The following is a 26,439-nucleotide window of genomic DNA, read 5'->3' on the forward strand; positions in this document are numbered from 1 at the left end:
GCTCCGATTCGAAACAACAAAGCCCCTCTATGGGGGGAAATGTGTTAACACACGAGACAGCCCAATTCGCAGCAAAGAGGTTTTTAAGTACAGAGGATGAAGTGAGATGGAAAATCACATTTCCATAACAGAACAGAGGAAAACTATCTGGCAGAAGGTGTGTGTGTGTGTGTTTTTTTGTTTTTTTTCTCCCTTCCTGTTGAATTATCAGAGTAATCATAGTTGAGATGGAGCCAAGGCGGCAGACTAAAGGGGAGTGTAAGGGCTTGGTGTGGGAAGGGGTGTGGAAACCTATTTCTCCAAACACATACAAATGATCTTGCACACACACACACACACACACACAAATGAACACAAAGATGCAGGGATACACAAACAGGGCTCAGTCTCAGAGGAGCAGACCGCAGAGCACATTATGCAAACAGAGGCTTCTCGCGTATGCCGCCGAACGTGCCTGCGTGCTGGCGAGAGAAATTAGGCTGATTAAAAACTCCGGAAGAGAAAGGAGGGGGAAACTACAAACTCTTAGCCGAATCTCCTAGGGGCTAATTAGTATGTTGAATCTTGAGCCAAAAAAAAAAAAAACACTGTTTAACAAATCTACCAAATGTAGACATGTTTTGTTTGTGGTTTTCTTGTTAAAAAACATGGGGGAAAAACAGAAAGATGGCGGACACGGTGAGGTTTGATATGCAAAACAATCACTGCTAGAATCAAGTGAAAGAAGTGGAAATGTGTTAGGTATGATATTTTTTCGCTGCACGCTATCAAGTTTACATGCCGTACGCCGTCTGAAGGTGTAATGTAGGGCTGGGCGTATCGATACTTGGTGAGTATCGGTATTGTTTCGATACTGGCGTGATGGTGTCGATACTTCACCAAATTAAGCGAATCACTCCGATTTAAAAAAAAAAAATCACCCTCCTCCCTAGTGATGGGTCGCGAACGAGATTTAAAAACACTTTAAAAATTCATCTTCAACCCAAAATAAGAGAAAATAAATACAATTAACATGACGCTTGGTGCGTTCATGCACACACATAAGTATAATTCGCTCCGAGGTTTACTCGGACACACACACACACACACACACACGCGTGCGTTTCCAGTGCGACTTAATGTCTTGGTTGCAAACTGCAAAGTATTTTATTGCACTAAAATAACGATAAGAATTTCTCAGTTCTTTTGTTTTGTGTTCATTTTTACAACTGTTTAATAACTAGTGTTTTTTTTTTTTTACTTAAGTTCTTGTGTGTTGTGAGGCGAGTAGCCAAGTTCAGTATTTGTTTTCACCTTATTTGCACTACTTACTTTATTGTAATTGATATTATTACTTTTTTATTTGAATTTCTCAGTTCTTTTGTTTTGTCTTCATGTTTACAACTTTGTTCAATAACTAGAGTTTTGTTATTTACCTTAAGTGTTTGTGTGTTTTGAGGCGACGAGCCAGGTTCAGTAGTTGTTTGCACCTTATTTGCATCACTTTTTTGCTATTGATATTACTTTTGTAATAAATATTTAATTTTTTGACTTAAATTGTTGTCCTGTGTTGTATTATTATCATAATCAATTAATAAAGGCAAAAGTACACATTTGTTTTTCAAAAGTATCGATACCCCGAAGGCCCCCCCCCAATCAGATGACGACACTTTTGGTATCGGTATCGGCGATACTGGCCGGTATCGGATCGGATCAGTATCGATACCCACATTTGCGATATTGCCCACCCCTAGTGTAATGCAGGGGTGTCAAACGTACGGGTTTTACCGCATTTTCCGCATTATAAGGCGCACCTTCAATGAATGGCCTGTTTTAATATTTTGTTCATATATAAGGTGCACCGCATTATAAGGCGCACCTTCAATGAATGGCCTGTTTTAATATTTTGTTCATATATAAGGTGCACCGCATTATAAGGCGCACCTTCAATGAATGGCCTGTTTTGATATTTTGTTCATATATAAGGCGCACCGCATTATAAGGCGCACCTTCAATGAATGGCCTGTTTTAATATTTTGTTCATATATAAGGTGCACCGCATTATAAGGCGCACCTTCAATGAATGGCCTGTTTTGATATGTTGTTCATATATAAAGGTGCACCACATTATAAGGCGCACCTTCAATGAATAGCCTGTTTTAATATTTTGTTCATATATAAAGGTGCACCACATTATAAGGCGCACCTTCAATGAATGGCCTGTTTTGATATGTTGTTCATATATAAGGCGCACCGCCTTATAAGGCGCATAGAATAGATCAGGGGTGTCAAACTCAAACACAGAGTGGGCCAAAATTTACAACTGAACAAAGCCGCGGGCCAAGGTTGAACAAATTAACCTTTTAATAGGGACCCAAACAAGTTTTGCATTGAATGTTGAACAAGCAAGGCTTATATAACTTTATAGTGACATGCAAAATTTCAAATTATAATAATAATAATTAAAAAAATATCAATAGCATATCAAATACGATTTAAATAAAAATTGGGGGTGGTCGGGGTTTGGTGGTGTATTGTAGCATCCCGGAAGAGTTAGTGCTGCAAGAGGTTTTGGGTATTTCTTCTGTTGTGTTTATGTTCTGTTACGGTGCAGATGTTCTCCCAAAATGTTTGTCGTCCTTGTTTGGTGTAGGTTCACAGTGTGCCGCATATTTGTAACGGTGTTAAAGTTGTTTATACGGCCACCCTCAGTGTGACCTGTATGGCTGTTGACCAAGTATGCCTTGCATTCACTTGTGTGTGTTAAAGCCGCATGTATTAATGTGACTGTGCTGGCGCGTTGTTTGTATGGCGGAAAAGCGGACGTGACAGCAGGCTGTAGAGGACGCTAAAGGCAGTGCCTTCAAGACACACCCCCAATATTGTTGTCCGGGTGAACTTTAACTCCTCCCACTGGATCTTTCCTAGTTACCGATCAACCTGACCAGGATTTAAACCCAGTCCACTTTGATTGGGAGATACCTGTTTTGACCACTCAGCCATCCTCGGTCTTCTTAAAGGGAGATTTCGGGCCCCAATGACATTTTTAACTGAGAACCTGTCTCAGTAAACTATGATATAAAAGCTTTCCTGGTTACCAATTGATCTGACTGAGATTTAAACCCAGTCCCTTTTGATTGGGAGCGAGCTGTTTAACCATTTTCGGGAGCGGCACTGAACTCCGGGAGTATGAGTATCAGCCGTGAATGCGGTGTTACAGACGCACCACCGCTGAATAATACCGGCGGGGCAGCTCTAATCTTAATTTGATATTACCTCAAGGGCCAAATTAAATTACACGGCGGGCCAAACTTGGCCCGCGGGCCAGAGTTTGACACCCATGGAATAGATGCTAGAGTAGAGGCTGGGGTTACGTTATGCATCCTTTAAACCAGGGGTCACCAACGCGGTGCCCGCGGGCACCAGGTAGCCCGTAAGGACCAGATGAGTAGCCCACTGTCCTGTTCTAAAAATAGCTCAAATAGCAGCACTTACCAGTGAGCTGCCTCTATTTTTTAACATTTTATTTAATCACTAGCAAGCTGGTCTCGCTTTCCTCAACATTTTTAATTCTGAGAGAGACAAAACTCAAATAGAATTTGAAAATCCAAGAAAATATTTCAAAGACTTGGTCTTCACTTGTTTAAATAAATTCATTTATTTGTGTACTTTCCTTCTTATAACTTTCAGAAAGACAATTTTAGAGAAAAAATACAACCTTAAAAATGATTTTAGGATTTTTAAACACATATACCTTTTTACCTTTTAAATTCCTTCCTTTTCTTTCCTGACAAATTAAATCAACGTTCAGTTTTTAATTAAAAAAAATATATATATTTTAAAGAATAATAAATACATTTTAATTTAATTCTTCATTTTAGCTTCTGTTTTTTCAACGAAGAATATTTGTGAAATATTTCTTCAAACTTATTATGATTAAAATTCAAAAAAACTTATTCTGGCAAATCTAGAAAATCTTTAGAATCAAATTTAAATCTTATTTCAAAGTCTTTTGAATTTCTTTAAAAACTTTTCTTCTGGAAAATCTACAAGAAATAATTATTTGTCTTTGTTAGAAATATAGCTTGGTCCAATTTGTTATATATTTTAACAAAGTGCAGATTGGATTTTAACCTATTTAAAACATGTCATCAAAATTCTAAAAGTAATCTTAATCAGGAAAAATTACAAGTGATGTTCCATAGGTTCTTTTTAGAATTTTTTCAAAAAGATTTGAATTAGCTAGTTTTTCGGTTGATTTTGAATTTTAAAGAGTCAAAATTGAAGATAAACTATGTTTCAAAATTTTATTTTCATTTCTTGCCTGTTTTCTCCTCTTTTAAACCATACAATTAAGTGTTTTTTCATCATTTATTCTCTACAAAAAACTTTCCGTAAAAGGAAAAAAAAATATATACGACAAATGACAGACAAAAATACCCAATTTAAATCGATGTTCAAGTAAAAAAATGTTTTTATTATTGTAAAGAATAATAAATACATTTTTATTTAATTGTTCATTTTAGCTTCTGTTTTTTTGACGAAAAATATTTGTGAAATATTAATTCAAATTTATTGTGATTAAAATAAAATGAAAAATATTCTGGCAAATCTAGAAAATCTGTAGAATCAAATTTAAATCTTATTTCAAAGTCTTTTGAATTTCTTTTCAAATTTTTGTTCTGGAAAATCTAGAAGAAATAATGATTTGTCTTTGTTAGAAATATAGCTTGGTCCAATTTGTTATATTTTCTAACAAAGTGCAGATCGGATTTTAACCTTTTTAAAGCATGTCATCAAAAATATATATTTATTGTGAGAAATCATTGGGATGATCAGTTTTTCCACAAAGATAAATATCATTAATTATTAATAATAACAGAGTTAAAGGTAAATTGAGCAAATTGGTTATTTCTGGCAATTTATTTAAGTGTGTATCAAACTGGTAGCCCTTCGCATTAATCAGTACCCAAGAAGTAGCTCTTGGTTTCAAAAAGGTTGGTGACCCCTGGTTTATACCTATGCCAAGCAAGACCCACATGGAGCTTAAAACCTGCCGTATTATGTCTTCTCCTTCGAACACTTTGTCACTTGGCACCCTCGTTGCACCGAAATGTCTCTGCCAAACACGAGAAAAGTGACCTTAACCCTTTTGAATAGTTTTCACCTCTGTTTCTTACGATTTGTTGAGTTAGCACTGGATTGATACGTGGGCATGACAAGGGACAAAGGAGGTATTTCTCCTCCAAACATATTGTTGGGTGTTGTGGCCGAACAGCTCAATTTTTGTTTCATCACATGGACAAAGATATGACCTTCTGAAAAAAAATTCTGTGGTCAGATGAAAAAAAAAATAAAAATACCAAGCAATATCTTTGGAGGAGAAAAGGTGAGGCCTTTAATCCAAAGAAAACCTTTTCTACAATCAAGTAAGGCTGTGGTAGTATTACGCTCTGGGCCCGTTTTGCTGCCAATGGAACTGATGCTTTACAAAGAGTAAATGGGACAATGAAAAAGAAGGATAACCTCCAAATTCTTCAGGACAACCTAAAATCAGCCCGGAGTTTGGGTCTTGGGCGCAGTTGGGTGTTCCAATAGGACAATGACACCAAACATCAAAAAGTGGTAAAGGAATGGCTAAATCAGGCTAGAATGAAGGTTTTAGAATGTCCTTTCCTAAAGTCCTGACTTAAATGTGTGGACAATGCTGAAGAAACAAGTCCATGTAAGAAAACCAACACATTTAGCTGAACTGCACCAATTTTGTCAAGAGGAGTGGTCCAAAACTCAACCAGAAGCTTGTGGATTGCTACCAAAAGGGACATGAAACCAAATACAAACATTTCTGTATGTATACTTATGTATGTATGTATACCCAGCAAATTCATAAAAGAACCAAACTTCATCACTCTGTCACAAACAAACAACAGTTGTAGAAATTATTGGAAACTCAAGCCAGCCATGACATTATGAACCACTGTAAAAAAAAATTCTGTAAAAAAACGGTCATCTACTGGCAGCTGCCAAACGAAAACCATAAAATTAAAGTAAAACACTGTAAACCAAATAATGATCAAAAACATTATATTTACAGAAATTTTCATTAAACGTTTTGCGGAAAAATATCGTAATTTTACAGATTTTACTAAATTATTAAGATCAACCACCTTTAATAAAGTGACGATGCAAACAGTTCTGCAGAAAAAAAAAACCTTTTTCTACAGAGTTTTTCCAAATTATTACGATCAACCAACTTTAATGAAGTGACAATGCTGGCAGTTCCACAGAAAAATACCATTATTTTACAGATTTTTTCTGAATTATTAAGATCAGGGGTCTCAAACTCAATTTTTCCGGGGGGGGGGGGCACTGTATGTAGAAACTACGTGAGAAGTGGATTCACCTTCTTTGGATGGCTATCCCGAACTGGCAACATACTTGCCAATCCTCCCAAGAGACTTTCTGTGACGCTCGCGAAGCAAATTGTCCCGCTATCGACCGGACAATTTTTTATGGAGTGCCGTGACAGCGCTGCCCTTATTGTCCTCGACAACTTTTCGTCGCGTTTGCTCATTCACCAGACAAGCAGCGAGCCGACTGAAACGCATGTTGTGCTAGGCTTCGTTGGATTAAAAACCTTACTGAAAGACATACTTGATCAACAGCCATACAGATCACAGTGACGGTGGCCGTACAAACAAATTTAACACGGTTACAAATATGCGCCACATTGTGAACCCACATTAAACAAGAATGACAAACACATTTCGGGAGAACGTCTTCACCGTAACACAAAATAAACACAAAAGAACAAATACCCATAATCCCATGCAGCGCTACTCTTCCGGGCTACACCCCCGCCACCACCCCACATCACCGCCCCCCTCCGTGCGTCGGTTGAGGTGGGCGGGGTTAGGTGGTTGCGGGGGTGAGTAGCGCTGCATGGGATTTATGGGGTATTTGTTCTTTTGTGTTTATTCTGTGTTACGGTGAAGACGTTCTCCCGAAATGTGTTTGTCATTCTCGTTTGATGTGGGTTGACAATGTGGCGCATATTTGTAACAGCGTTAAATTTATTTGTACGGCCACCGTCAGTGTGACTTGTATGGCTGTTGATCAGGTATGTCTTGCAGTCACCAACATGTGTCATTAAAGAGAAAAATGTTAAATTGTTAGTATGAGCATAAACCTTTATATAACCGGCGACAAATATTTTTCAACTTGAATATAAAAATACACAAATATTAAAAAAATAAGATTTTCCTTAAAATTACATATAAAACTGTTAGATTGTTGGTATGGACAAGCTACATATTAAATGAAAGTTAATTACTCTATTTTTACATGAATTTGAAAGTAATTTGAGAAAACAGAAAATGATATGTATTATTAATATGGTATTTTTCTGTAAAAAAAAATAGAAATATACATAGTTTGTCATTACTGGGATATTACTTAAAATAACAGGCGGTTTGTTTATTTACAGATAATGTCTTCAATTCTACAGTTTTATAACCTATTTTTTTAAAAATACAAAAATTACATTAGAAATTTAGAGTAAACTAACCATAAAAATTGGATTTTTTTTACAGTGTTCTTTACAAGTGTATGTAAACTTTTGACCATGACTGTACCAAGAAGAGTTTACATGCTGTGTTTTTGTTCAATCCCAGACAGACTGTGACTTAAAATTTAATCTTGGCTTTTGTAGATAAACTGAGACAAAGCCCAAGCTCATTGTGTGTTTGAAACCGTACCAATTTTCCTCAGAATTTTCAACAAGTTTGAAATGTTTTGTCCAGAGGATTATTTGCGATTTGTACATTTTAGGAATATGTTTGTTCTATTTTTTGGGGCCAAGGTGAATTAAAAAAAATAATTCAAATAGTTATTCACTTTTTTGGGATAGTTATGAGTAACTCTAATAAATTGCTTTCTTAAAGCAATTTTCCTTACACTGGTTGGGATTCCCGTTTAGTGTATATATATAATATACAAATATGGTAACACTTTAGTATGGGGAGCATATTCACCAATAATTAGTTGCTTATTAAAGTAACAAATAATTTAGAGTTATTTGGACACTAGAGGAACATATAAGGGTTAGGGTTACAAATAAGCAATAATTCTGAGGTTATTGAGGGAAGACTCTTAGTTGTGAAGTGAATTAGTGAATTGTATTTGTATAGCGCTTTTCTCTAGTAACTCAAAACACTTTACATAGTGAAACCCAATATCTAAGTTACATGTAAACCAGTGTGGGTGGCACTGGGAGCAGGTGGGTAAAGTGTCTTGCTTGCCCAAGGCGGTATAGCTCGGTTGGTAGAGTGGCTGTGCCAGCAACTTGAGGGTTGCAGGTTCGATTCCCCGCTTCCGCCATCCTATTCACTGCCGTTGTGTCCTTGGGCAAGACACTTTACCCACCTGCTCCCAGTGCCACCCTCACTGGTTCAAATGGAACTTAGATATTGGGTTTCACTATGTAAAGCGCTTTGAGTCACTAGAGAAAAGCGCTATATAAATATAACTCACTTCACAAGGACACAACGGCAGTGAATAGGATGGCGGAAGCGGGAATCGAACCTGCAACCCTCAAGTTGCTGGCACGGCCACTCTACCAACCGAGCTATGCCACCCCAAAGTTATTGGCTTACTGGTTGTATGATAAGGCCATGCAGAATAAGGCATTAATAAGTACTCAATAACTAATTAAGAGCCAATATGTTACCAATTTGCATGTTAATAAGCAACTAATTAATGGTGGATATAAGTTCCCCATACTACAGTGTTACCGAGACTAATGACTGCCAGGAATAAATCAAATATCAAACATGTACAAGTACACAGTATTGCAACAGATATTCATAAAATGCACTCCAGTATTATTACACGATTATACACTAGTAGACTTCAACTTAGTGTAAACGTATTGGAAGTAATCTGAACAAGTAAATACAGAGGTTCACCCAATACAGTAGGCCTATACTGCTTTAGTAACAAAAGTTATATATCTTTCCTTAATATTAAACAGACTACACTGAAGTAGTCCCAGAAACTGTAGTAAATACACAATTCAGCAGAAATATACACATATTAATCAATAATTACGCACAGCATAGGCGCCGATCTACATTTCGGCCATTGGGTGCTTGGTGTTGATACCAATATTTTGCTACTGTCACTCTTAGCCCGCATACTTTTTTTGGGCTTTGGGAATCACTAATAAGCCGGAGTCCTTTGAACGCAGATTTCTTGCCGGGACATATGGTACAATACAATCGGCAAGATAGGATGGAGCTAGACCGTGTAGTATTTTATACGTAAGTAGTAAAACCTTAAAGTCACATCTTAAGTGCACAGGAAGCCAGTGCAGGTGAGCCCGTATAGACGTAATATGATCAAACTTTCTTGTTCTTGTCAAAAGTCTAGCAGCCGCATTTTGTACCAACTGTAATCTTTTAATACTAGACATGGGGAGACCCGAAAATAACACGTTACATATATATATATATATATATATATATATATATACACATATATATATATATATATATATATATATACACATGTATATATATATATATATATATATATATACACATATATAAACACATATATATGTATATATACACACATATATATATATATATATATATATACATATATACATATGTATATATATATATATATATCCATACATACATGTATATATATACATGTATATATATATATATATATATATATATACATATATATATATCTATATATATATATATATATACATATATATATACACATATGTATATATATATACATATATATACACATATATATATACACATATATATATATATATATATATATACATATATACACATATATATATACATATATACACATATATATATACATATATATACATATATATATATATATATATATATATATATATATATATATATATATATATATATATATATATATATACATATACATATATACATATATATATATATATATATATATATAGACATATATATATATATATATATATATATATATATATATATATATATATATATATATATATATATATATAATACATATTCTGCCATGACGCAGAATCGAACCCGCATTTTCTTAGTGACTGGACCTGCGAGCGCCTCCCTTGGCAGCGCTCTAAGAGGCGCCTCTGCTGACAGCACGCCCACGCAGCAACGAGCCTGCACACAATTAAGAATCAACACACCTGGACTTGATGAACGGGAGCGGCATGAAAACCAGCAGACTCGAGGAACCTTTGCCGGAACGTCCCCTAACTCTTCAGCAAGCATTACGTCTGGCATTCCTTTCCCCGGGATTTCCTTGCCTTTGTTTTTGCTCGCTCTCTACGTGTATCCCTGGTTCATGTTCCTTTGTGTTTTCAGAGTGACTCCCATGCCTTCCATGATCGAGCCTTGTCATTCGACTTCCAACTGGATTCCTGACTGCTCTCCTCGATCCACGACTTCCCTGCTCGGACCCAGACCCCTTGCCTGTCCACGAACTACCTCTTTGCCTTGCCCCTCTTGATTCGACGAAAGATTACAACCAACACTCACAGACAACAACCCTTGGTAACATTTACATTGTTAATCCTACACATAGTCACACTCATTCACTTGGAGTAGCATACACACGGCACGTATTCATCAAACGTTTAAAGTAAACCTTGGAAATCGCAGTTCTGCCTTGGTTGTCGCCTCCTTCCCTCCTCTGTACACAACATATTCAATGACCACACACTATCCACCCCTCCTACACGTTTCTATTATATATAAGATGTCCGGGTCCACTGGACCCGGGGCTTATAGAAGTGTGGAAATTGATGTTCTGTGTACCACACACACACACACACACACACACACACACACACACACACAGCAGAGTGTATTTACACCCCCCCTACACATTCAATTACATATAAGATGTCCGGGTCCACTGGACCCGGGGCTTATAGAAGTGTGGAAATTGATGTTCTGTGTACCCCCCCCCCCACACACACACACAGCAGAGTGTATTTACACCCACCCCTACACATTTATATTACATATAAGATGTCCGGGTCCACTGGACCCAGGGCTTATAGAAGTGTGGAAATTGATGTTCTGTGTACCCCCCCCCACACACACACACACACACACACACGCACACACACACACACACACACGCACACACACAGCAGAGTGTATTTACACAGGACTTTAGAGGGTCAAATGTGCGAGAAAATGAGAGCAGACAGTGTTGACAAATAATGTTGCAACCTTGTGTGGGAACGGCAGGTGCAGAAGCACAAAATAAGACTTATGTGGGATGCAGAAACTGGCAGAGAGGTTTTCCGTGCAAAGTTCATATTGTTGTTACCCACTCAGCGTTTGTGGGTCTTTTCATTGGTATAAGGTAAACATCTGTTCAGTATTTTAACATAAAAGTGTTTGATTGTGAGGCATTTAAAAGTCACAAAACGCAGCGGTTCCATCAGACCCACAAACGCTGGCTGAGTAACAACAATATGAACTTTACACAAGGGTTGAACACAAACAGTTACACAAAATGGGAGGAAAAATGCCAGCATTTACAGGCAGCTTCAGAGTTCAGGTCAGGGCTTCGGATTGAAAAAGTTGTGCCGTTGACTTTTCGAAGCACAACTTTCTAACGAGTAAAATTGTAATGAGCCCCTTCACATCCTCAGATGAATATTAAATTCAAGGATGCATGGGGGGGTTACAAAAACACTAAAAGAAGGTATTGCTCTTGACCATAAGTCGGAGGCCTTACGGCACCACTAAAATAACCCGTGCACAGCTTTTTCGGGTTCACTGGTCGTTTCAAAACCAGCTCCTTGAAAAATGTATCATTTATACTCTTTTGACTTGCTCGTGCAACTGCTATGAGCGGAGTCACACAGCTTCGATGAATACATTCAACAACACGGGCAGACAGTGAACTGCAGGACATCGGTTTTAAGTTTGCAGCTTTAACTTAAGATTTTAATAATCGTTCTGCGGCACGGACTAATTCATCAGTAAGGGCGGTCAACAGAACGCTTGACAGACGAGAGAAGGAAATGGGAAAAGCACATACTGTACGTATAAAAAGGTCCACGTTGGTTTTACAATACTGTGTACCTAATGGTGCTATAACAATCTACAAGGTTAATAGAGTTGGCTTCTCTTTCTTCCCTCTGTTTATCTGCTTTATTGTGTATTTTTTCCAATAATATCTACAACTCTTATTTTTTTGTGATAGAGTGATTGGAGCACATACTTGTTGGCCACAAAAAACATGCATGAAGTTTGGTTCTTTTATGAATTTATTATGGGTTCTACTGAAAATGTGAGCAAATCTGCTGGGTCAAAAGTATACATACAGCAATGTTAATATTTGGTTACAAGTCCCTTGGCACGTTTCACTGCAATAAGGCGCTTTTGCTAGCCATCCACAAGCTTCTGGTTGAATTTTTGACCACTCTTCTTGACAAAATTGGTGCCGTTCAGCTAAATTAGTTGGTTTTCTGACATGGACTTGTTTCTTCAGCATTGTCCACACGTTTAAGTCAGGACTGTCAGAGTTAGTTTGTGACGAACTCCAAGATGCAAAGAAGGAGGCAGGCATGGAGTGAGAAAACATGATTTAATAAAAATAGTAAAACAAAAACAAACTAATGGGGTACAACAAAAAGCGTGCACCAGGTGGATAACAAACAAAAAGGCCTAGCCTGGAAGCTAGCAGGTATCGAGCAAGAAACAGAAGTCGTACTTATAATATGAAAACAAACTTGGAAGCAGGGAACAAAAGACAGTCGGCTACAAACTACGGTTTAGCTCGGTTGGTAGAGTGGCCGTGCCAGCAATTTGAGGGTTGCAGGTTCGATTCCCGCTTCCGCCATCCTAGTCACTGCTGTTGTGTCCTTGGGCAAGACACTTCACCCACCTGCTCCCAGTGCCACCCACACTGGTTTGAATGTAACTTAGATATTGGGTTTCACTATGTAAAGCGCTTTGAGTCACTAGAGAAAAAGCGCTATATAAATATAATTCACTTCACTTCACTATCAAATATAGCTTACCGCAACGCTGCATTGACACGATATGACACGACACGACATGACAGATTGCAACGACAAGAGCGACAATAATCCAGCAACTGACGGGAGGAAAAAAACAGGCTCAAATAGAATCGGGCTGATTGACACCAGGTGTGGCCAGGTGCCAATCAGCCGCAGCTGAGGGGACACACAACACTCAGGGAGACAAACAGGAAATTGAACCAAACTAAGATTGCTGACAGGAACTAAAGTCAGGAAATACTAAACAGACAGAGGAAAAACTAAAACACAAACAAACTGACAGGGGCAAGCCTGACTAGGACTTTGGGAAGGCCATTCTAAAACCTTAATTATAGCCGGATTTAGCCATTCCTTTACCACTTTTGACGTGTTTTGGGGGGGTCATTGTCCTGTGTGAACACCCAACTGCGCCCAAGACTACACCTCCTGGCTGTGGATTTTAGGTTGTCCTGAAGAATTTGAACAAAGAACAAAAATTAAGCTTGTTCGGCCACAATACCCAGCAATATGTTTGGAGGAGAAAAAGTGAGGCCTTTAATCCCAGGAACACCAACCTACCGTCAAGCATGGTGGTGGTAGTATTATGTTCTGGGCCTGTTTTGGTGCCAAAGGAACTGGTGCTTTACAGAGAATACATTTTACAATAAAAAAGGAGGATTAACTCCAAATTCTTCAGGACAACCTAAAAATCATCAGCCCTGAGGTTGGGTCTTGGGCGCAGTTGGGTGTGTTCCAACAGGGCAATGATCCCAAACACACATCAAAAGTGGTACAATGCTGAAGAAACAAGTCTTTGTCAGAAAACCAAAAACATTTTTGCGGAACCGCACCAATTTTGTCAAGAGGAGTGGTCAAAAATTCAACCAGAAGCTCGCCAGAAGCTTGTGGATGACTACCAAAAGCACTTAATTGCAGTGAAACTTGCCAAAGTGTTGTGTTTTTAGTGTTTTCCTGCTTTCCCCTTTGTCTGCACCTGTGCTTTTAGTGATTCGTCCTCGGTGAGGGGCGGACCTTGAGGCACACCTGCTCGCAATTAGCACACCTGTATTTAGGCTCGTCACTGTCAGCTTGGCCTCGCCGGTTATTGTCTCCAGAACTCCTGTCGTGCATGCACCTGCTTCACCAGACCCGGTACGTTCTCGCTATTTTGTCCCTAACCTCCTGTGTGTTTATCTCCTAGTCCTCCTGAGGTAAAATGATTACTTTTGTTGGACTCTTGCCCTGCTCAGTGTGCCTTGGCCCTTTATAATAATAATAATAATGGATTAGAGTTATATCGCGCTTTTCTATTGTTAGATACTCAATACGCTCACAGAGAAGTGAGAACCCATCATTCATACACACCTGGTGGTGGTAAGCTACATCAGTAGCCACAGCTGCCCTGGGGTAGACTGACGGAAGCGTGGCTGACAGTTTGCGCCTACGGCCCCTCCGACCACCACCTATCATTCATTCATCATTCATTCACCAGTGTGAGCGGCACCGGGGGGGCAAGGGTGAAGTCTCCTGCCCAAGGACACAACGGCAGCGATTTTGGATGTCAATAGGTGGGAAGCGAACCTGCAACCCTCAGGTTTCTGGCACGGCCGCTCTACCCACTACGCCATGCCGCCCCTCAGAGGAACCTACTTTGTCCAGATTTCATGGTGTGCGTTTCGGCCCCATCGCCCTTAGTCATCCCTTTTTGTCTAATTATTTTTTTTTCATTTTTGTAATTCCACCTGGTCTCCCTTCTCTGCATCCTGGCGTCACCCCCACTTGATCAAGACCCTAACACAAGGGACATATAACCAAATATTAACATCTCTGTATGTATAATTTTGACCCAGCAGAATGTTTGTTGGTTTTTGTGACCAACTAGTATGTGTTCCAATCACTCTATCACAAACAAATAAGAGTTGTAGAAAATTGGAAACTCAAGACAGCCATGACATTATGTTCTTTACAAGTGTATGTCAACTATTAATTATGACTGTAAATATAATCCATTATTATTACTAGTAATTAGATAGTATTTTATTGATTCCTTCAGGAGGGTTTCATCCGGAACTTAGTAGTAGTAGTAGTAGTAGTAAATGAGTGTCTCTATGGCGAAGCCCCTAATTTAAATAGGTCGCTCTGCACCACTCTACAATTGCACCATGTTAGTACACGCTATTTTATGCACCATATTAGCACACGCTATTTTATGGATTGCACACTCTGTTCACCGTGTGGTATTTGGAACTCAGTAAATCAGGCCCATAGTGCATTATAGCACTCGTGGCAACACATCCAGGGTTGACGGGATGCCCATCCATTTTTTAGTGGCCTTACGCTACTGCTGGCCTGGAAGACGAGTTTTGTGTGTCTTCCTAAAATCTGATGTTTGTTGCGGGTGTTTTCATTGGTTATTTCTGTGTTTGCTGCAAGCTAGAATCCGGCCAATGCTAGCAGGACACAGGCTGAGACTCAGAAGGCGCTCCAAAGCACATCAAGAAGGTCATTGAAGTAGACCTGTGGGAGTGTGTGTGTGTGTGTGTGTGTTAGGGGTCTAGGAGAAATGTTCAGGGCAAAGGCTGCTTATTATCAAAACTGCCATAGAGTCAATGTGTTCTCTGACATATAGGTACCATTCCAACAACAAGGGGTAATAGGACCTTTAAAGCAAGACGTTTATTCGAATGGTACACCGGTTAGTAATAAAAGAGAATTACTTCTTTGCCTTTCCCATGGCGGCACTGGATCACTTATTTTAGTGCTTTACTATCAACGTGTATTATTGGACCAGCACTTATGTTGTGTTTCTTTGCATTTGCTTTTTTTTTCTGCAGACACACAGGGTCTGATCCATAGGCGCCGAGCTACATTTCTGCCAATGGGTGCTTGCTGTTTTTTGGTAACGGTACCAAAAGTATTTCGGTACTTTTCTAAATAAAGGGGACCACAAAAAATGTCATTGTTGGCTATGTTTTAACAACAAAAATCTTATGTTATTTTAAACGTGTTTTTCATTGCAATTTTGGCCATAAATAAAATAGTGAACATACTGGACATATTGTCTTTTAAACAAACAAAGGCTCCTAATTAGTCTGCTGACATATGCAGTAACTTATTGTGTCATTTATCATCCAACTATTTTGTGAAAATTATTAAGGACAAGCGGTAGAAAATGAATTATTAATCTAAATGTTAATTTACAGTTAATATCTGCTTACTTTCTTTAAATAAGTTCTATCTATACTTCTGTTAAAATGTAATAATCACTAATTCTTCACTCGTTTGATACTTTACACAAGTTTTGGATGATACCACAAATGTAGGTATCAATCCGATACCAAGTCGTTACAATATCATACATTGGTCCTATTCAAAGTCCTCATTTGTCCAGGGACGTATTTCCTGAGTTTACAAACATAATATAATTAAAGATTTTGATGTAATCATAGTAGTATCAACTAAATACGCTAATGCAGGGTTCACCAACACGGTACCCGCGGGCACCAGGTAGCCCGTAAGGACCAGATGAGTCGCCCGCTGGCCTGTTCTAAAAATAGCTGAAATAGCAGCACTTACCAGTGAGCTGCCTCTATTTTTTAAATTGTATTTATTTACTAGCAAGCTGGTCTCGCTTTGCTCGACATTTTTAATTCTGAGACAAAACTCAAATAGAATTTGAAAATCCAAGAAAATATTTAAAAGACTTGGTCTTCACTTGTTTGAATAAATGCATTTATGTTTTTACTTTGCTTCTTATAACTTTCAGAAAGACAATTTTAGAGAAAAAATACAACCTTAAAAATTATTTTAGGATTTTTAAAACACATATACCTTTTTACCTTTTAAATTCCTTCCTCTTCTTTCCTGACAATTTAAATCAATGTTCAAGTATTTTATTATTATATTTTTTTTTTTTGTAAAGAATAATAAATACATTTTAATTTAATTCTTCATTTTAGCTTCTGTTTTTTGGACAAAAAATATTTTTTAAATATTTATTCAAACTTATTATGAATACAATTCAAAAAATATATTCTGACAAATCGAGAAAATCCTTAGAATCAAATTTAAATCTTATTTCAAAGTTTTTTGAATTTCTTTTAAAACTTTTGTCCTGGACAATCTAGAAGAAATAATGATTTGTCTTTGTTAGAAATATAGCTTGGTCCAATTTGTTATATATTCTAACAATGTGCAGATTGGATTTTAACCTATTTAAAAACATGTCATCAAAATTCTAAAATTAATCTTAATCCGGAAAAATTACTAATGAAGTTCCATGAATTATTTTAAAAATGTTTTCTAAAAGATTCAAATTAGCTAGTTTTTCTCTTCTTTTTTCCGGGTGAATTTTAAAGAGTCGAAATTGAAGATGAACTATGTTTCAAAATTTAATTTTCATTTTTTTTCCTGTTTTCGCCTCTTTTAAACTTTTCAATTAAGTGTTTTTTTCATCATTTATTCTCTACAAAAAACATTCCGTAAAAGGAAAATAAAATCTACGACGGAATGACAGACGGAAATACCCATTTTTACATATATTTATTTATTAAAGGCAAATTAAGCAAATTGGCTATTTCTGGCAATTTAAGTGTGTATCAAACTGGTAGCCCTTTGCATTAATCAGTACCCAAGAAGTAGCTCTTGGTTTCAAAAAGGTTGGTGACCCCTGACATACAACCTTATCTATCCATCCATCCATCATCTTCCGCTTATCCGAGGTCGGGTCGCGGGGGCAACAGCCTAAGCAGGGAAACCCAGACTTCCCTCTCCCCAGGCACTTCGTCTAGCTCTTCCCGGGGGATCCCGAGGCGTTCCCAGGCCAGCCGGGAGACATAGTCTTCCCAACGTGTCCTGGGTCTTCCCCGTGGCCTCCTACCGGTTGGACGTGCCCTAAACACCTCCCTAGGGAGGCGTTCGGGTGGCATCCTGACCAGATGCCCGAACCACCTCATCTGACTCCTCTCGATGTGGAGGAGCAGCGGCTTTACTTTGATTTCCTCCCGGATGGCAGAGCTTCTCACCCTATCTCTAAGGGAGAGCCCCGCCACACGGCGGAGGAAACTCATCTCGGCCGCTTGTACCCGTGATCTTATCCTTTCGGTCATGACCCAAAGCTCATGACCATAGGTGAGGATGGGAACGTAGATCGACCGGTAAATTGAGAGCTTTGCCTTCCGGCTCAGCTCCTTCTTTACCACAACGGATCGGTACAGCGTCCGCATTACTGAAGACGCCGCACCGATCCGCCTGTCGATCTCACGATCCACTCTTCCCTTACTCTTGAACAAGACTCCTAGGTACTTGAACTCCTCCACTTGGGGCAGGGTCTCCTCCCCAACCCAGAGATGGCATTCCACCCTTTTCCGGGCGAGAACCATGGACTCGGACTTGGAGGTGCTGATTCTCATTCCGGTCGCTTCACACTCGGCTGCGAACCGATCCAGCGAGAGCTGAAGATCCCGGTCAGATGAAGCCATCAGGACCACATCATCTGCAAAAAGCAGAGACCTAATCCTGCGGTTACCAAACCGGAACCCCTCAACGCCTGGACTGTGCCTAGAAATTCTGTCCATAAAAGTTATGAACAGAATCGGTGACAAAGGACAGCCTTGGCGGAGTCCAACCCTCACTGGAAATGTGTCCGACTTACTGCCGGCAATGTGGACCAAGCTCTGGCACTGATCACACAGGGAACGGACCGCCACAATAAGACAGTCCGATACCCCATACTCTCTGAGCACTCCCCACAGGACTTCCCGAGGGACACGGTCGAATGCCTTCTCCAAGTCCACAAAGCACATGTAGACTGGTTGGGCAAACTCCCATGCACCCTCAACAACCCTGCCGAGAGTATAGAGCTGGTCCACAGTTCCACGACCAGGACGAAAACCACACTGTTCCTCCTGAATCCGAGGTTCGACTATCCGACTTAGCCTCCTCTCCAGTACACCTGAATAAACCTTACCGGGAAGGCTGAGGAGTGTGATCCAACGATAGTTGGAACACACTCTCTGGTCCCCCTTCTCAAAGAGAGGAACCACCACCCCGACAACCTTATCTATCTAATTAGATACAACCTTATCTATCTAATCAAAAGTAGTTTTTAGGAAAATCATTCTTTATTTGGGGGACGGCGTGGTGCAGTTGGGAGAGTGGCTGTGCCAGCAACCTGAGGGTTCCTGGTTCAATCCCCACCTTCTACCATCCTAGGCACGTCCGCTGTGTCCTTGAGCAAGACACTTCACCCTTGCTCCTGATGGGTGCTAGTTGGCACCTTGCATGGCAGCTCCCGCCATCAGTGTGTGAATGTGTGTGTGAATGGGTGAATGTGGAAATACTGTCAAAACGCTTGGGTCCTTTAAAAAAAAAGGCAGAAAAGCGCTATATAAATATAACCCATTTATCATATTTCTCCAGCGGACAGTGACGCTATTGTCTTATAGTAGAAGGCTAAGCTACCTACACACCAACTTGAGTTAATACTTCTAACATACCATTCACACTTTTCTTACCTACTGTTATTACTTTCCATTTCACGATCTCCTCCATTGCCATAAATAGTAGTCATCGAGCCCGCCATTATAAGGAATATTCATCTTTTTGTGAAGGTTTGTGTGTGGAGCATGACTATTCTTGGCACACACTCAAAGCAACTTTTTCACAGTTACAGGCACGGAACAAAAAAAAGGTAGCTCGGCACTTCTTACTTCTTCCGTTGGAGATTTGAATAGTTTCCCGAGTGGGGTAATACAACCAATAACAGCAATTTTGTTCTTTGAGTTACTTAGTACACTTGGGCTTAATTTCTAGGTGCAGTCAAGGCTGCAGGATTAGGTCTCTGCTTTTTGCAGATGATGTGATCCTGATGGCTTCATCTGGCCAGGATCTTCAGCTCTCACTGGATCAGTTCGCAGCCGGGTGTGAAGGGACTAGGATTAGAATCAGCACCTCCAAGTCCGAGTCCATGGTTCATGCCCGGAAAAGGGTGGAGTGCCATCTCCGGGTTGGGGAAGAGACCCTGCCCCAAGTGGAGGAGTTCAAGTACCCCGTAGTCTTGTTCACGAGTGGGGGAAAGAGTGGATTGTGAGATCGGCAGGCGGATCGGTGCGGCGTCTTCAGTAATGCGGACGCTGTATCGATCCGTTGTGGTGAAGAAGGAGCTGAGCCGGAAGGCAAAGCTCTCAATTTACTGGTCGATCTACATTCCCATCCTCACCTATGGTCATGAGCTTTGGGTCATGACCGAAAGGACAAGATCACGGGTACAAGCGGCCGAAATGAGTTTCCTCCGCTTGGGGTGAGCTCAAAGTAAAGCCACTGCTCCTCAATATCGAGAGGAGCCAGATGAAGTGGTTCGGGCATCTGGTCAGGATGCCACCCGAACGCCTCCCTAGGGAGGTTTTTCGGGCATGTCCGACCGGTAGGAAGCCACCGGGATGACACGTTGGGAAGACTTAGTCTCCTAGCTGGCCTGAGAAGGCCTCGGGATCCCCCGGGAGGAGCTGGATGAAGCAGCTGGGGAGAGGGAAGTCTGGGCTTCCCTACTTAGGCTGCTGCCCCCGCGACCCTACCTCGGATAAGTGAAAGAAATTGGATGGATGGATAATCAACCACAATACTAAAACCTCGACAAAGCTCAAACGAAATCTCGTTGACATGTATGACTTAAGTGTTATTTATGACAATGACAATAAAAGGAATCGAATTGAAGAATTGAACCTCTAAAACTCATTTTTTACCGGGATAATATTGCTAATATTTTACAAAGCGACTATAAATGTTTTGTACCTTGTACAATTTGTTTTTGAGCACACCTAGGCGAAAAAAAACAGGCTATTTCTTTTTCATAATAACAATTATGCAAATAAAAGGATGTATTTGTATTAATCCAGTCAAAAAATTCAAGGTTGCTACGATTAAAATTGTAGTTGTGAGAAAACGGCGGAGTAGGAGCTGTGCACTAATATCCACATTCCCAGTCCTCATTAAAAAATAAGAAACCTGCACAAAAAGGACATGACCCAGCTTGTATTGAGCCCTATATTCAACATAAAAGGCGAGAAGCTTTCTGAGATCTTTTGTTCTCTATTTTAAGTGAAAAAGTCGGCTTCTTGCAAGGGTAACATGTGACCAGCTGGAGTTGACGTGCAGAGGGAAAGACAGGTGCTTAGTGTACGCTCACAGCGCAAAACAAATAAAACAGCACGCTCACCTCCTCTCAGTAAATATCATGTGCGAGCCCTAAATGGAAAGTGTCCCCGATGAACCTGCAGCCTGCCACCAGGAAACCCCACAGAGGAGCGGCCTTTGAATTATTAAAAACCCGCCGCGCTTAAAAACTATTTAGAAGATTATAATATGCGGCGGAGCAGAAATAAGAAGCAGTGACAGTTAGACAGGGGGTACAGCATGAAAAGTAAATTATTTCACATGCCCCCTGGCTTGTACATACTGTCACTTTCACAGATTTTCACCCGGTCCAGGCAGCCACAGGTCTATATGGCCTCCGGGCACAGCTAATCTGAAAAAAATCCCCACCAAAAGTTAAAAGATAAATTCAAAACGCACATTGAAGGAGCTGCTAGTCCTCTCAGTTCCAAAAGATTATTCAACAATCGTAAAAGTAGGTCTGTTACCAAATGTGCCATATTTACCATATATTCATACTTGCCAACCTTGAGATCTCCAATTTCGGGAGATGGGGGGTGGTGGGTGGGAGAGGGCGTGGTTAAGAGGGAGGAGTATACGTACATCTACAATTCACCAACTCGAGTATTTCATATATATATATATATCAATCAATCAATCAATGTTTACTTATATAGCCCTAAATCACTAGTGTCTCAAAGGGCTGCACAAACCACCACGACATCCTCGGTAGGCCCACATAAGGGCAAGGAAAACTCACACCCAGTGGGACATCGGTGACAATAATGACCCAGTGGGATGTCGGTGACAATGATGACTATGAGAACCTTGGAGAGGAGGAAAGCAATGGATGTCGAGCGGGTCTAACATGATACTGTGAAAGTTCAATCCACAATGGATCCAACACAGTCGCGAGAGTCCAGTCCAAAGCGGATCCAACACAGCAGCGAGAGTCCCGTTCACAGCGGAGCCAGCAGGAAACCATCCCAAGCGGAGGCGGATCAGCAGCGCAGAGATGTCCCCAGCCGATACACAGGCAAGCAGTACATGGCCACCGGATCGGATCGGACCGGACCCCCTCCACCGGGGAGAGTGGGACATAGAAGAAAAATAAAAGAAACAGCAGATCAACTGGTCTAAAAAGGGAGCCTATTTAAAGGCTAGAGTATACAAATGAGTTTTAAGGTGAGACTTAAATGCTTCTACTGAGGTGGCATCTCGAACTGTTACCGGGAGGGCATTCCAGAGTACTGGAGCCCGAACGGAAAACGCTCTATAGCCCGCAGACTTTTTTTGGGCTTCGGGAATCACTAACAAGCCGGAGTCCTTTGAACGCAGATTTCTTGCCATATATATATATACAGTATATATATATATATATATATATATATATATATGAAATACTTGACTTTCAGTGAATTCTAGCTATATATATTTATTTTATTATATACATAAATAAAAGAAATAATTGAATTTCAGACGGCACCTATCAAATACACAGTAATAAAAACACAGTTCTACTAACTGTACTGTCCTTGCTGGTTACTTAAAAAAAAACAAAAAAAAAACAACCACAACACTTAACACGTAAAAGCAACCCCATAATGCTATAGCCCAATGGTCCCCAACCTTTTTGTATCCGCGGACCGGTCAACGCTTAATAATTTGTCCCGCGGCCCGGGGGGGGGGGGGCTTTTTTTTTATTTTTTTTTTATTTATTTTTTTTCTTTGGCATGAAAAAGGGAGGTTTTTGTCATGAAAAAGGGAGGTTTTTGTGGTTGGTGCACTAATTGTAAGTGTATATTGTGTTTTTTATGTTGATTAAATAAAAAAATAATAAAATAAAAATATTTTTAAAACATTTTTTTCATTTTTTTTTTTTATGAAAAAAAAAAAAAAACTTCTTTTGCGGCCCGGTGGTTGGGGACCACTGCTATAGCCAACATTCACCAGGAGATGGTAACGGACAACATGGAAACACTGACGGCGTCGCCATGGCTGTAACTTCCTCGTTCTTCTGCTTCGTCTCCTTGTGTGTGCAGTTTTTTATTCAAATCCGTAGATGTTGTAACGTGATTGGGCAGGGAAGCTGTTTATATAGTGGGAAAGCGGACGTGAAAACAGGCTGTCCCCACTAAGGGGCGGTATAGCTCGGTTGGTAGAGTGGTCGTGCAAGCAACTTGAGGGTTCCAGGTTCGATCCCCGCTTCCGCCATCCTAGTCAATGCCGTTGTGTCCTTGGGCAAGACACTTTACCCACCTGCTCCCAGTGCCACCCACACTGGTATTAAATGTAACTTAGATATTAGGTTTTACTATGTTAAAGTGCTTTGAGTCACTAGAGAAAAACGCTATATAAATATAATTCACTTCACAGGTCCGCATGGACCTGCTCCGGCTGAATTTCGGGAGCTTTTCAGGAGAAAATTTCTTCCGGGAAGTTTTCGGGAGAGGCGCCTAATTTCTGGAGTCTCCCGGAAAATCCGGGAGGGTTGGCAAGTATGCATGTATTTGATACCAAATTGAAGAGGAAAGTTCAACAAACATGATAAACCAATATTTATAGTATAAAAATACACTATATTGCCAAAAGTACTTGGCCGACCTGCCTTGACTCACATATGGACTTGAAGTGCCATCCCATTCCTAACTCATAGGGTTGAATATGATGTCAATCCACCTTTTGCAGCTATTGCAGCTTCAACACTTCTGTGTAAGGCTGTCCACAAGGTTTCAGAATATGCTTATTTATTTTCCACAATTCTTTCAAAAGCGCATTGGTGAGGTCACACACTGATGTTGGGTCGAGAAGGCCTGGTTCTCGGTCTGCGTTCTAATTCATCCCAAAGGTGTTCTATCGGGTTCAGGTTAGGACTCTGTGCAGGCCAGTCAAGTTCATCCACACCGGACTCTGTCATCCATGTCTTTATGGACCTTATTTGGTGCACTGGTGCTTATTTATTTCCCACAATTCTTTCAAAAGCGCATTGGTGAGGTCACACACTGATGTTGGGTCGAGAAGGCCTGGTTCTCGGTCTGCGTTCTAATTCATCCCAAAGGTGTTCTATCGGGTTCAGGTCAGGACTCTGTGCAGGCCAGTCAAGTTCATCCACACCGGACTCTGTCATCCATGTCTTTATGGACCTTATTTGGTGCACTGGTGCTTATTTATTTCCCACAATTCTTTCAAAAGCGCATTGGTGAGGTCACACACTGATGTTGGGTCGAGAAGGCCTGGTTCTCAGTCTGCGTTCTAATTCATCCCAAAGGTGTTCTATCGGGTTCAGGTAAGGATTCTGTGCAGGCCAGTCAAGTTCATCCACACTGGACTCTGTCATCCATGTCTTTATGGACCTTGTTTGGTGTACAGTCATGTTGGAAGAGGAAGGGGCCCGCTTTGAACTGTTCCTACAAGGGTGGGAGCATGGAACTGCCCAAAATATTTTAGTATCCTGGAGCATTCAAAGTTAGTTTCACTAGAACTAATGGGCTAAGCCCAACTTGTGAAAATAACCCCACCCCATAACTCCTTCTCCACCAAATTTCACACTCAGCACAATGCAGTCCGAAATGTACCGTTCTCCTGGCAACTTCCAAACCCAGACTCGTACATCGGATTGCCAGATGGAAAAGCTTGATTCATCACTCCACAGAAGGCGTCTCCACTGCTCTAGAGTCCAGTGGCGACGTGCTTTACACCACTGCACTGACTTGGTGACGTATGGCTTAGATGCAGCTGCCCGGCCATGGAAACCCATTCCGTGAAGCTCTCTGCGTACTGTACGTGGGTTAATTGGAAGGTCACATGAAGTTTGGAGCTCTGTAGCAACTGACTACGCAGAAAGTCGGCGACCCCTGGAAGTTTACGTGGCCTAAATCTTCGCCGTGTGCAATGTTCTATATTTTCAATGGAACATATTAGGGCTGCGAATCTTTGGGTGTCCCACGATTAGATTCAATATCGATTCTTGGGGTGGCGATTTGATTGTATAATGATTATTTTGATTCAACGCGATTTTAGATTCAAAAACGATATTTTCCCGATTCAATACGATTCTGTATTCATTCAATACATAGATTTCAGCAGGATCTACCCCAGTCTGCTAGCAGAGTAGTAAATTTAAAAAAAAAAAGCTTTTATAATTGTAAAGGACAATGTTTTATCAACTGATTGCAATAATGTACATTTGTTTTAACTATGAAAGAACCAAAAATACGACTTATTTTATCTTTGTGGAAACATTGGACAAAGTGTGTTGTCAAGCTTATGAGATGCGATGCAAGTGTAAGCCACTGTGACGCTATTCTTTTTTTTTTAATTTTTATAAATGTATAATGATAATGTCAATGAGGGATTTTTAATCACTGCTATGCTGAAATTATAACTAATATTGATACTGATGTTGATAATATTCATTTTTGTTTCACTACTTTTGGTTTGTTCTGTGTCGTGTTTGTGTCTTCTTTCAAATTGCTCTGTTTATTGCAGTTCTGAGTGTTGCTGGGTCAGGTTTGGTTTCGGAATTGGATTGCATTGTTATGGTATTGCTGGGTATTGTTTAAAATAAAATAAATAAAAAATATATATATATTTTTTTTAAATGAGAATCGATTCTTAATTACACAACGTCAGAATCACGATTCGTATTCGAATCGATTTTTACCCCACACCCCTAGAACATATACAATTTTGGTGTTGTTTACTTGAGTCATATTGCAGTCTACATGTATCTCTTTTGGGTGACTGCCATCATATTGCAGTCCAAACATATCTCTTAAGTTTGACTGCCATCTACTGGTCACACTTATCATTTTACCATGTACCAAATAAAATAGTTTTGAGGTTGATAAGCACAACCGGGTTATAAGGCGCACTGTCGAGTTTTGAGAAAATGAAATAATTTTAATGGGGAACATTATCACCAAACCTATGCAAGCGTCAATATATACCTTGATGTTGCAGAAAAAAGACCATGTATTTTTTTTAACCGATTTCCGAACTCTAAATGGGTGAATTTTGGCAAATTAAACGCCTTTCTGTTTATCGGTCTTGTAGCGATGATGTCAGAACGTGACGTCACCGAGGTAACACACCCGCCATTTTCATTTTCACATTACAAACACCGGGTCTCAGCTCTGTTATTTTCCGTTTTTTCGACTATTTTTTGGAACCTTGGAGACATCATGCCTCGTCGGTGTGTTGTCGGAGGGTGTAACAACACT

General features: G+C 40.0%; 2 protein-coding genes across 2 annotated transcripts in view; one reads left to right on the forward strand and one right to left on the reverse strand.

Annotated features, from left to right (window-relative positions):
- pcdh8 (protocadherin 8) overlaps positions 1-26,439 on the reverse strand; it is a 274,908-nt gene that overhangs the window by 137,348 nt on the left and 111,121 nt on the right. The gene's annotated exons all lie outside the window — the stretch shown is intronic.
- The window catches only part of si:ch211-199f5.1 (protocadherin-8), a 151,301-nt gene continuing 139,554 nt past the window's right edge, over positions 14,693-26,439 (forward strand). Inside the window, exon 1 of the mRNA XM_061878899.1 lies at positions 14,693-14,733. Coding sequence (XP_061734883.1) covers positions 14,693-14,733 — 41 coding nt within the window. The remainder of the gene's footprint in view (positions 14,734-26,439) is intronic.

Source organism: Nerophis ophidion, linkage group LG19, assembly GCF_033978795.1.
Source record: "Nerophis ophidion isolate RoL-2023_Sa linkage group LG19, RoL_Noph_v1.0, whole genome shotgun sequence".
Classification (NCBI taxonomy): domain Eukaryota; kingdom Metazoa; phylum Chordata; class Actinopteri; order Syngnathiformes; family Syngnathidae; genus Nerophis; species Nerophis ophidion.